The sequence below is a fragment of the Acanthisitta chloris genome, unplaced genomic scaffold (assembly GCF_000695815.1).
Source record: "Acanthisitta chloris isolate BGI_N310 unplaced genomic scaffold, ASM69581v1 scaffold2724, whole genome shotgun sequence".
Taxonomy (NCBI): domain Eukaryota; kingdom Metazoa; phylum Chordata; class Aves; order Passeriformes; family Acanthisittidae; genus Acanthisitta; species Acanthisitta chloris.
Window position 1 is genome coordinate 26,831 of NW_008667497.1, and position 13,482 is coordinate 40,312.

The following is a 13,482-nucleotide window of genomic DNA, read 5'->3' on the forward strand; positions in this document are numbered from 1 at the left end:
CACTCATCCCGTCTCACAACCAGGGAGGCACAAATCTATTTATATAAACACTTGCCTCCATTTGACTGTGTCAACTGTGGCTTATTTAAACAAGAGAACAGAGATCAGGACACAGATAAATTAATAAATTCATTTGAGGTTCCTAAGTACTGTAGACATGAGAACCACAAAAGGCATGAGAACTGCAGACAAGCGAGCAAAGCAGTCCATTAGTAAATAGTATTTCCAACTGCAAATGTTTTGGTTTTACTTGCATTTTTCCTGTGTGAGTTCCCTACTGCAGAGTTAAGAGCAAAACAAACAAAAAAGCAGTTGTGGAAAACAAACGTGGCTAAGAGTCATGGGAGAAGGTGGTGAAACATGGTCCTGTTGGGATATGGTCTCTATATGGCTTTTTATCTCTTTCATCACAAGTAAATCCATAGTCTAAGGTTGTTGATGAGCCACCTGGAGAGCTCTAGGCAGGGACTTCAGACAGCACTGGAAGCTGAGGAACCTCAGCTTGGGAGTCCCCCAGAAGCATGAAAAGGAAGGAACAGGAGATGTATGGACAGCAGGCTGGGAGGGGACAGGCCAGCCTACCCCTCCAGCCAGAACTCTAGGACAACATCATGTATGAGGAGCCACAAAATGCAAAATAAACCAGGTCGAGGCATGGACATGGACTCACTGGTCAGGGGTTAACTGAAGCCCAAGGGGCTGCAGATGACAGGCACTCCTGTGCCACCTCATTTAGGAAGCGACAGCAGAGACATACAAGCCCTCCCAAATCCCCATAGCGAGGCTCCAATAATAAAGTGATAGTGCCTCCTGATTGAGCCCATCATCTAACACCTAAAGGTGAAGAGAGCACATTAAAAACAGACTGGGCAGCTTAGAGACAGACATAATAAACAGTTTGCTGCCAACTGTGTGAAAAAACACAACATTTGGAGGAGATAATGTCATAATGGTTGGCAGTAAAACATACTGTTTAGGTAAGAAATGTAATTCTGGTGTTGACTCGAAAACACATTGTTAGAAGATCAGGGCTGTTTAAGTCCTGTAAAATTTATACCCTTTCCATGTAAATAAGCACACATGGTTAACAGGCAGCACAAAATTTATAAACACAATTATTTCAGGAAGATCTGAGCAGCAGAACAAGTCACAAACCTAACCTACAGAACAACAGAAACCAAATGGAGCAAAACAATCATTTGTTTCAATAACAAAACATGTGCAAAGAGATCACAAACCAAATCAGGTCTCCATCTCATCAGTACATCTAATGTAAACAGTGTCAGAGAGCTACATGCTAACACAGTGAATTTTGATGGTGTCTCTTTTAGGGAAACGACCCGACAATCATCCTTTTGCCTTGTCCTCACTTGTTTTCATACATACTCACCAAGCATGACCAATGCCACAAGTGTTCAAGACAAATTAACGTGTTTCCTATGTTCAAATCTTATACTTCATATAGAACACAACAAATGCAAGATGAAATTGCACAGATTAATTCCCCAGACATCAGAATAACTGACAAAGCAAACAAGGATTGCTTCATTGAGATGCTGCATGAGTAAAATAAGGCAGAAACTTTTAAGTGATTGTGATGCCTTGGAGATACCCAAAGCATTGTATCTTTGCTAAGACGTAAGTCAGTTTTTCTGCACAAAAAGTCCTAGCCAGCTGTAGTGAGCCATAAAAGAACTTATCAAGAATGGAAGTGTCAGGATAATTGACTGTTGATAAAAACAAAGCTAGAAATAATTAAAAGTTAGCAGAACAGGCAGACAGAACATTAAGTGATATATAAAAGTTAACAAAAAACCACTATCAAGTTAGTATCTAAAATGAAATAAAAACTTGTTTTAAAGAATGATTATTGCTAGAATATAAGAAAATTCAGTAACAATCAGACAGTCTGGATGGGATTCAGGTCAATATCAAGGTATTTGAATGTGAGCTCTAAAGACTCTTTCACATATGAGTTCTGCTGACTGTAATGGGGGTGACCACACCTATATGGCACTGAAATTCTGGGGTCAGTCCCAAATCTCTCCCTTTCTCCTCCATTGTTCTCTATGCAAAGACTGACCTACGTACGTACCCAGCTTTGACTCAACAATGAACTTTAATCAGGGTCATATCCACTGCCAGTTAATTGCTTGTGAGGACCTTTTCCAAATAAGATTGCCAGGGATATTGAAATGTGGGAAGGAGGAGGGAAAATGAAAACATTTTAGAGGACTATCTACAAGATTACCTGGGTATTATTCTAATTATTCAGGAGCACATAAATTGGTTAAGTTTTGGGGTCTATTTCAGTCCTCTTAGAAAGATCCATATTTAAGGTCTTCAACTATCAGACCTCAATGATGTTCTTGCTATTGCCATTCAGTTTGGGCTTCACTCAGATGACCTGAAGCCTTCCAGGAAATAAGATCACACATCTAAGTGGACATTTAAAATACAAATCACTCTACTGGACCAAGCATTACTGTGCTGAACTACAAACACAAAGTACAAAACTGTCAAAAGCAACATTGCTCCATGTTGACATACTCTTAAAGGTGACATTCATAGAACATCCTGAGTTGGAAGGGACCCACGAGGATCATTGAAGTCCAACTCCTGACCATCCCCGGGTGAAGAAATTTCCTTTGTACACTAGACATTAGGTGGCATACAAAAAATGCTCCCTTGACAATGACAGATAAAGTTCCCTGCAAGAGAAGCATGTCTGGGAGCCCAGGAACACTCCCATCAGCACATCTATCCTCAGCAGAGGAGCAGCCATCCTTGGCAGAGGGTGGGAGGGACTTCTACTCAGCCCCTTTAAGTAATAAGAATGTCTTATTATCTGCATCATATTCCTAGGAAGTTCCAAGAACCATCTTGCCTATCACCCTACCTTGTTCTTGGTATTGCTTTCAAAAAAAAAGAAAGAAAAAGAAAGAAAATGAAGCCTTTGCACCACATTACCAAAATGCTCAGACAATGCTGAACCTTGTGAACATCCCAACACTGATTATCACTTTCTCCTCTCAGCAACTTGACGCAAAAGAAATTACTCTCTTTGAAGTTCATGTGTGAAGATTTGGCCACTCATATAGCTAAACATGACACTATAGTGGCTTTAAACAACACAAAATGTGTTCACCACACATCATACATTTATAGAATTTGTGTGATGAAAAGAAAAAGGGAACACTGAGAACATGGGGATGAACAGGAATGTGGGAGACACTACCCACTGATGTGTTCATACAGGTAAGTATTTATTCATCAGTAAGACAGAATGTGATCATGTGACAGAATTCAGAAATTCAGAATTAAAGCTGAGTCCCAAGTGCTTAAGCATAATCTCAAAGTAAACAGAAGGAACTTTAAAAGTGTCTTTTAATTAAACATTAAAACTTCCATTTGAATGCACTGGGATACATCAGGCAGTAAGTTTCAAAAAGTCACATAGTTTACATGTCAAAATTACAATGATGTTATAATCTGCAAACCTTCTTCATTCACCTTTGGAGAAAAAATAGGTAAAAGAACAAAAGGAGAAAGTGGAGAAGGTGGAGAAAAAAAGGTGAAAGTATTCTGAACAGTTTTTAAAAAAATCAATCAACAACCTAAAACTGATACGAACAACACTATAAGGTCTCTAGGACAAGAGGGACAACACAACTATAGACAGTATAACAAACACAGCCTTCATCACCATCTCTTTCACCACAACATAGCAGAAAAGTTGGTCATCAGATTTGGTTTAATGAAAACAGATGGTTCCTATGGGGGGAAATAAAATTAACAGCAACATGAAAACACAGCTGCACATGAACTAAAATTAAAAAGCCACAAAGGAAAAATTCAGCAGTCTGATAAGTGACTTCGTGGCAGCTTTTGAGGGTGGACGAAGAAGAAAAAAGGTGGAAACTGCAGTCAGGTCAACAAAAGTTCCAAGGTTATTTTTCTTTGGTTAGAGCTGGTTGAAATACTACAGAAAGTAGATGAAATGAGAGACAATGTTTAAATCTATAATCATGCATTGCAAAATTAATGATCAAAGGACAGCATAGAATAAAAATGACATAAAAATTAGTTTAATTGGACAAAGTAATTGCTCAGACTTCAGAGATTCTGTTATATCTCATACTGCTAAAGCAACAGATCAGAGTATTTCTAGGCCTGGAAAGGTCTCACTGCTTCCAGTAAAACTCTTTTGATCAAGAAGGTCTTGGTGAGGCAAATTTTAAGGGACTCTCGTTGAACAGATTTCCATTGATACACCTTCTTAGTGGCAAGAATGAAGTGTCAGTTTGGTTTATGCAGAAGTTGGTTAGCTGGTGATCTATGCTGTGGCTTGGCAGTGCTTACCTTTGCAATAACGAAAAAGTTTCTAACAACAGAGTCCTTCTGATTGCACAGTTATCTCCTAAATTTTTCTCATTTTACTTCTCTTATCTCATTTCTAAGAGTTTGGAAATTCCTTCAAGCCTTGCAGCACTTTTCTGCAGGCAGCTAAAGCTGAAATAATTTCCTAAGCAGACCTAAATCACAGCATTCTCTCTCAGGCCAGAAAAAGGAATCAGGACTAGCCTAATTATTTACTTCCCAGCAATTAAATCTCAGGAGGCTTACATTGGATTTTTGTATTTTCTTTCTTTTGGGGGAGGGTATTTCTCGTTTTTCCTTCTTTTTTTTTTAATTTTACTTTCCAGGGGGAACATTTTGCTGCAGAAGACAAATTTTACTTTTCAGGGGGAACATTTTGCTGCAGAAGACAGCCAATAAAGGACCTGGAGAGCCCTAGACTAAGGACATGTTTCCTTATGCCCAACACAGGCCTTGCACTGACACATCTCCAGCTTGTAGACCCAGCAGCCTCTGCACTCCACTCAATGCAGCAGCAAGAACACAGCCATTCTTAAGCCCCCCAGAAGAGGCAGACGGGAAGACTGGTGCTCCCAGGTCTTCCAGGAACACAAGCAATGACCTGAAAAGTACACTGTTGGCTCCTGCTGCTTGTATCAACATCTGCTCACAAATTCAGCCCTAATCTACCTCAGACAGCTGTTATGTCTGGCTATCACAAACAGTTCACAAATACACTCCAGGCAGGACACGAAATTCAGTGGACTGCCTTTTGGACAAGACCCAAATTAAAACTCCAAGAAGAATAAGCAGAGGAAAGGAACATCAAGGCTGTGTGAGACACTGATTGGTTTTGGCATCGCTTGAGAGTGCAGAAGCTAGAAGGTGGTGAGGAAACTATGCAGTCACCAAGTCACTAAAAATTTAGAACCTGTGAAAGGAATCAGTCGCTGCGAACCAAGAGCAACAACCCAGCTTCTCAGCTAACTAGCAAATTAGCAGTGAGAGGTGCAAAGAAGCAGCAAGAAGAAATGAGAAGAGAGAAGAAAGGCTAGTTAACCCCCTCGGCTGGACAGACATGCAGCCAAGACCTGTTTTACTGCCTTAGGGCTGTGAAGTTCCTACACTTCTGCCCCTGTCAGTTTGTCTCCTTAACCATATCAGGAGGAGATTTTAGTTCAGTTGTATTACTTGATAATCCCAGTCTCTATGGTGGAAGAAACGATGCAGAACACCGTTCCTCTTGGGCAGCCTCGAGGTTTCAACAGCCACAGACAATACAGAGGCCTTCAGTCATCCATGTTTGGACATGAAATCACTTTCAGATTATTAGATGCAAAGGATTAAAAATACTCATTAAAGTAAACAAACAAAAAACCCCCACCAGAAATAAAATCTATGTCCTAGATAGTGGCAAATACCTCCATTCTTCTGTACCTAATCATGCTACTTCTGTGCCTTGTGGCAAGAGATGCCCAAAATGACCATAGCAATACTCTCCCATCTCATTGTCTATGATCCTGATGTTTTCCTTTTAACAGTATGAGTGAAAGGTGCTGTGATGCTGTTCAGTAAACCTACACAGATACTGACTGCAGAACACACCCTCCTGATGCAAAGGCATGTGAACCACAAAAGGTTTTTACCATTAGACATCTGAAGAACACTGCACAGGAGTGTGGTTCCAACAAAGATGACCACAAATACTGCAAACCAACCAACAAGGTGAAAAAAGCCTTTCAACTGGCCTCTCATCCATTTCCTTTAAGTAGCTCGCAAACTATTCAGTACATAACCACCTTTTAAAACATACCAGTTTCTTTATTCTGGCATATGGAATTCATATGTTTCTTTATTTTGGCACATGGAAGGAATGAGGTAAGGGTGACTGATGAAGTCTCTCAGCAGCTTCAAATTCTGACCAGTGCTGATAGCACTGCAGACCACAACATCTGCAATATGAGCTGTATCACCATGCAGAAAAGCCATTTGTTGCAATGTATCTCAGTTCTTGCAGAAGGATGACTTCCCTGCCATCCCAATAATGCATCTAAACATCTTAGTGCAAGACTGTGCTAAGAAATAGTAGTCATATTAACATGGGAAATATTAAACCTGTAAGTTGAACATTTCTTTCCTCACACATTTTTTAATGAACTGATGAAAAATTCTCTTCATTATGTGCTCATCCCTAATAGAAATAGATCAGGAACTCCAAGCATAATCACCTCCCACCCTGAAGTAACATGGGAGTCTGTTATTAATTTAATGAGGTTTATAAAAGAAAAACAACTTGTTATGTCAAGAGAAATCATTGTAGCTGCTTTCACAAAAAATATGTTCTTGTCTTTATCTACAAAGTGCAAGTAACTATCATGATATTTAAAGGAATGATAAAATTGCATTACCTTTACTATTAATCCTTTTGAGTCAACCATCCATATCCTTTTGGCTGCTGCATCTTTGGATATCCCTTCCTTTTCCATAGCCATAACAATGAGGTTTGCTATCCCCAGTGCAGCCTGAAGGAAAAAGAAGAAAAGTAGTATAGAAAACTAGAAATGACAGAAATACTCTGCTCTCGTTTCCTTTACCCACTGTTTTAAATACATTTCTTAATTTTACTTAACAATAAAACCAAATCATCATTTTTTCATAAAGTAAACCTAATAAACTGTTCCTACCATTTGGTAATTATAAACCATAAATGTAGAAAAGTAGCACAGATAAAAGTTAAATCATGTTGATAAATCTTAGTGCAGATAAATCTTCAGACAGCACTTACAGTGTGGAGAGTGCATTAATGTTTAAACCCTAATGAAAAATGCTAGAACTAACATTTACTCCACATAATAACACTTCCAGCCCTGGAAACGTTCAAGGTCAGGTTGGATGGGGCTCTGAGTAACCTGGTCTAGTGGAAGGTTCCCTGCCTATGACAGGGGGGGTGGGACTAGATCTTTAAGGTCCCTTCCAACCCAAACCATTCTATCATCTGATGATAATCATCTCAGAATACATGAAATATTTTTTCTTCTTTGAAATTTTATTTTAGTCATTACGGTTTTTTTTTATATTTTAAACCAAAGGAAACCACAGTCTGCATGACAGAAATAAAATGCAGTCCTAAAAGATATTTTGTTCTTTTTTTAAAATGTCCATCAAGCAGGTAAGTCTCCTTTTACCTGCTATTCATGTGTTTCGTAACTCTAGACTTGGCTGTGCTCCCAGCAGGGGCGAGAAGAATTCACTTATCAATATTTTGCTGAAATGTGTGTAATTTTTACTGGATTTTATAATATTTCATCCAACAGATCAAATGTCCTACAGGAACAGATTGAAAGCCATGCAACACAAGGAGCCAACAGACCTCTCAGTATTTCTGAGTACCAACTCATATACATATTTATGGGTTGGTTCTGTTTGTTCTTCTGTGTTATTCAGTTTCACAGAGAATCAAGTGAGATTCCCCTTTTTTTCCCTAAGAAATAAGTAGTTTTATTAAAAATGAGCTCCTGCAGCAGGGATGACATCTACCATTACCTCTTTGCAGCAACAGGCACACTGACAATGCTAACAAAAATCCCCAACATTAGACCATGGATTCACCTCTCTGTTGAACATGGAGCAGAACCAGGGGAAGGAACTGTAGAGAGATGGATGACCTTGACATACAAAGTTGCTGATATGCCAGACATGGGTGGATACAAGTCATTCTAAGAACTACAGACCAGATCTCAGCAGCACCAAATCTTAAATCAAATTAAAGAAGCTTGCATGGGGTTGTAAACTTCATACATGAGATGACAAGCCACACTGCAGATAAGTACAACCTTCACTTGTGTGTCAGTGGCTTAGAAATTAATACTGAAAAATTAGTATTAAAGATAATGTGTATAAAAATCTTCATAAATGGATGAGCTCAATATGTAGAATACTGAAAAACTATATTCACCAACCAAAAAAAAATAAAATTGAAGGGGCACTGCTTCTTACTAAATAACACTGAGTCTGGTAAATACATTTAATTGAATTTCTCTGGTGTAATTCCTCATCTTTCAAAAAAATGCAGTTTGTTTATATTGAGAGCAGTTCAATAATTTACAGCTGGAGAGCTAAAAACCAGAAATTCTAAAAAGTGAACAGATCTCCAAAAAACATCTTATGAAAAACACAAGGCTTGAGCAGATGATCAGAGATTTTTCTGTAAGTTCACACTTGAATTAAAAACCAACTTTCAGTAGGTATTAGTGATCATTCTACCCATTTAATCTTCCTGTTAGGTGGACAGATATAAGTTGATTAAATATTAAGAAAAACCATCATAATACAATTTTTCCTGAGGTATAAAAATACACACCTCTCCAGCTCCCTGGAACAACACTGTGTGATCCGATAGTCTGTTCTTGGTGATACGCAGAGCTGCAAGAAGACCTGCAACAGCCACAGATGCAGTTCCTGAGGTAAAAAAAAAAAAAAAAGATAATATGTTTAGTTATTCTGGAAACAATTACAAAATGTTACATTTGAAATAATTCATCAGCACCTTTTGGCTAAAAAGATGGAAGTACTGAGGGTAGTAACAAACAGTTGAGTGGAACTGGAGTTTGCTCTCGTTTATTCTTACAAAAGTTAAATGCAAGTTGGAATATTTTCAGAGTAACTTTAAATAAAATATGATGGATTGATTCTACTGGATGGAAATAATAGCTGAGGTATTCAAAGCCTTATAAACTATTCTGGCTATGACCTTTTTCAGAGGGGAAGGTTGTGAGAGCCCAGGCAGAAGTATTTTGAAGAACTGACACTGAAAATTAAGATACTGGTTTCATTCTTCAAAGATGGCAAAATGCGAGACGAAAATAAAACTTTATTTCTCATGGGGATATACTTCAAATATAGAGAAATACAAGACTAAAATAAAACTTTATTTCTCATGGGGAGGTTATCAGGGTAGAAGAGCAAACTGTCAACATTTACAGAGAAGCTAAACTAGCTGAAAGAGTAAGGCCTGCTAATTTAAGACACCAACTGTCCTATTGCATCTGAAAACCCTCAGGACTCCAGCTCATAGTGAAAGGGGTTCCAGCTTACTAGCATCTAAAACATTGGATATATCTTTTAAATCTATCTTTGAGTTATGCCACACAGGGAAAAAGGCTAACATTTAGTTTTATGATTTAGCCTGTGGAGGCCTTTCTTCTCCCAATCAGAACCACAAAGAATGAGATACCGGTCTGTGTTTGAATGGGAAGATTTTGGTCCTCATTGTGAGAAACAGCTATCAATAAAAAGTAGGGCAATAAAGAGATCTCAAGCAGGCATCTAACCCAAGCTTGTTCACAGTAGCAGGATCAACTCTAACTCTGCAATTCCAACATATCTTTGTCTAACTTGTCCCTAATGTCTTCTTTCAAACACTCTTATGATCTCCTTAGCAAGCTATTTCAGTGTTTCAAAAGCACTTTTTGAAGTAACTTTTTGAAAATTTCAAATCTAAATGTTTCCTTTCTTCTTCTTTTATTTTTGCCTCTTATCTACCACTGGAAAACCTGTTCTTTTCCCTTTGCAGCAAGTCATGTATTATATTTGAAGACTAGTGGTACCCTCCTAATCTGCTTTTCTTAGGTGGAAGAATCCCAATTTTTCCACTCTTTCAGAAAGTTATCTTTTCTAAAACACTAAGCACTCATTTTTATGCTCTGGACTGTTTCTTCTATTTCTTGAAGTGCAGCACCCAAATCTATACACTACACTGCAGATGAACTGTCAGCACTGCTGAGTCTAGGTGTCATCTTCTGTCATACTGAACAAAGTTGTATTTAGTCACCAGGACCTGATATCTGGCTGTTCTGATCCAAAGGTGACTCCTTCTCCCCAACAAGGTCTATTGGAGGGAGAAGACTTTCTTTCATGGATTACTGATTTCAGGTAATAAGCCTGTATTTTTCACAAATGATCATCATCATTAAAGGCCTGGCACAAGGTGGACCAAAAACACCAACCAGTCAGACTCTTTATTCCTGCTAGGAACTTGGATCCATTAAATATGGGGAAACAAGCTGAGAAAGTGCATTAGTTTTAAACAAGTTCACAGAACCCTATGAAAGACATCCTATGGATGGGAACAGGGTAGTGAGGTAGGTGATACCAGCAGCAGAGATGTGGTCAATGTGTTTTTTTATAGAAGATTCTGAAGAACCAGCAGCAGAGAGCATTGATTTCATCAGGGCTGATAAAGCTGTACCAGTCACTAACAATTAGGTATTAAAAGTAAAAAAAATAAATGTGTTTCAACAGTCTTTGAAGATATATAATGCCTATTTGATTCAGAGAGAGCTGAACCACAGGGAGAAGAACATGAGCCCTGAGATGTCCCATTCTAGGAATAAGAATTGGATTCTTCCTTCTCCAGGCAGTGATTGCCACTGATTGACCCAAGGAAACCAAGGATGAGGCCATGAATGATTTTGAGAAGCAGCAAGAACTTGCAAGGAGGAGATCTGCTGGCTCCTACAAATCTGGTCCTTATCACCACTGCCCTAATTGCAATTGCCTACAGGCCAACCAGTTGCTTTTGAGGGGACAATTCACATTGCTACTTATTTTTCCTTCTGAAAAAGTGTGAAATAGGCATGACTAGCCCTTCAAAAGCACTTGGCCAAGAGTCTGCACATTGGATATTTGCCCTCAACATGCAGCTCCCCTAAATTTGCTATTCATGAGTCTACTTTCTCATAAGCAAGGCAAATTTTAAAGCTGATCTGCAGTAATCTCTACAGTAAACTCAAGGAAATGCTCAAAAAAGGCACAGAGACCTTGGATTCTCAAATACATGTCACTAAGGAGTTAAAAGAACAGAAGTAGTAAGAAGGATGGTACTGGGTAAACCTCTCCCTAAATGGCATCATTTGGGTGTTGAAGGCTGGGTTTGCATCTGTGGTTTACAGGTAGGACCACCTGAGTTTCAAGAATGGTTACTTTTTCCAAAATAATGTTTAATAAAATTTAAGAACACATTTCAAAGTTAGAAAGTCACTTTTTGAAATAAATCCACCTGAACAGTTAAAAACCATGTGTCTTTAGAACTAAGAACTTTGCTACGTGCTTTTGATTATGACTTTTCCCTTCAATCATCAGAAACACAGGACACCTTGTTCTCAGCCCACTTAATATTTAGACCATACAAACTTGGCATTTTTAGTTATTTAGTCATTTTTATTACTTGTTCCGTCCCTCATTTCTAAATTAAAAAAATCTTAAAAAATTATTCCTCTGAGGCATGGCTTTGGGAACAACAACCATCAGGCTGAGACACTTCCACCCCACAGTCTCCAAGAGCTAGCTTGTTTCTTTTCCAGATGAAACTAAGTCTTCCTCTGTCAACTGCCAAATTGGCAAAGCCCAAAAATGACAAAAGAGAGAAGTCAGACTGCGCTCTCAATTTCCCTTGGTACTCTACCAAGCAATCCTCACAACCACCAAGAAAAAAATTTCATGGTCTCATTGGATGCCAAATTCTTACTTCTATGTTGTATTACACAGCTGTGCTTGCAGGGCAGGAGGAGGAAGAGCCTACATAACATGGCTTATTCCTAAGATCACAGATTGGTCTCCCAAAAAGGAAAGCTGAGCTGGAGCACTGTAAGGTTCTGTTTCCAGCCCTTGAGGGCGGAAGTTGTGGTCACCACAGCACCCTGCCCTCGCCAGAGGGCTTCTCAGCCAGCCATGAAAGCTGCTCTTTGAGCCACTTTCTAGTGACACAGACAGAATGAAACACTGTAGATTTGTAACAAATGGAAATACTGGGGTTCTTCTTATCATCATGACTGATAACTACTGCTAAGTTTGTTAGCCACAAAAATGGACTACAATGAAGTATCACCAGTTGGGATACTTCTACAAACTCTATTACACCACCATCTTCTGTTTTAAAGAAAAAGAAAACATACAGGAAACAGAAATAAAATACTACATTGAATGTCAATAACATCTTGTACTGATTATTTGCATGGATGTGAGCTATTATTACCTGTATGTTCATTATGAGGTCAAATAACAGCAATATATAAAGGCTTAAATATGACATTTCTCACAAGTCACAATTTGCACAGAACTGCTCTAAAAATGGCATTTAGAAGTACTCCACACTGATTTTATTCAGCCTTTTGACTGTAAAAAGGATAATAACCCAGTTTATTAGATTACTGAACCCACTATCACTGCTGCTGGCAGTGGTTGTCATCACTCCTCATCAGCAGCTTCCCTGATTCCTTCCTACTGAAAGGAGAGCACCACCAGCCTGAATAGCAGATCTGTTTTACCGGAACTGCTCAGACTAACACCATGACCTTAAATTTCACCCTGAATGCTGACTCGAGTTTTTGAAAAGAATCAAAATGCAATTCACATCCATCTGCCGCCAAAGCCTAACCACTTCTTGTGGACATTATGAAGCAGAAACAGAATTTTGCTGCTTTTCTGACTGTCATCACTATAGGAAGGAGACAAGTGGCTTCGACCTCCTCTCCCACAGAGCACAGGTAAAATCACTTGTGTGCAGAATAAGACAGACATTGTTCATGGATATGATTTTGAAAACCATTCTACTTTCCACAAATTTCTAGAAGAACAGCCACAGCAAGTTTAAAAAAGGGTATTTTTCTAAAGCAGTGTCAACTGCTCAGACACCAAACACTTCATCATAGATCTCTCTAGGAAGCTGAGTCATATCTTGTAAAAATACAGCAGATGTGAAATTTCAAGGTTCACCTTGAAATTCTATACTGAGTCTTTGTTTTCTGTCCAAGATTCTTCAGCCTTACTTGTTACTGTAAACTGCACAACTGAGCATGAATATGTCAAAGAAATCCATGGCATTTTGGGGTTGGCACATTACAAATGCTCTGGAGCACAGAGTATTCTTTCAGCAGATACACAAATGGTGTAAAAATGGGGGAAAAGCCACAAAACATCAGGAATGAGAACTTCATTTACATTGGATGTAGTTTAATTTCAATTAGCAAGAAATGGCTCATGGCACTTAAGTATTATTCAATTATTTAAAGATTAAAATAATAACACTTGCAATCAAGTATTAGTAGTTACTTTATGTGACTTTCC

At 38.6% G+C, this 13,482-nt stretch overlaps 1 protein-coding gene across 1 annotated transcript in view; it reads right to left on the bottom strand.

The window, feature by feature from the left end:
• Window positions 1-13,482, bottom strand: part of ME1 (malic enzyme 1, NADP(+)-dependent, cytosolic) — a 118,909-nt gene that overhangs the window by 20,689 nt on the left and 84,738 nt on the right. Inside the window, 2 exon segments of the mRNA XM_009072510.1 lie at window positions 6,768-6,881; window positions 8,720-8,817. Coding sequence (XP_009070758.1) covers window positions 6,768-6,881; window positions 8,720-8,817 — 212 coding nt within the window.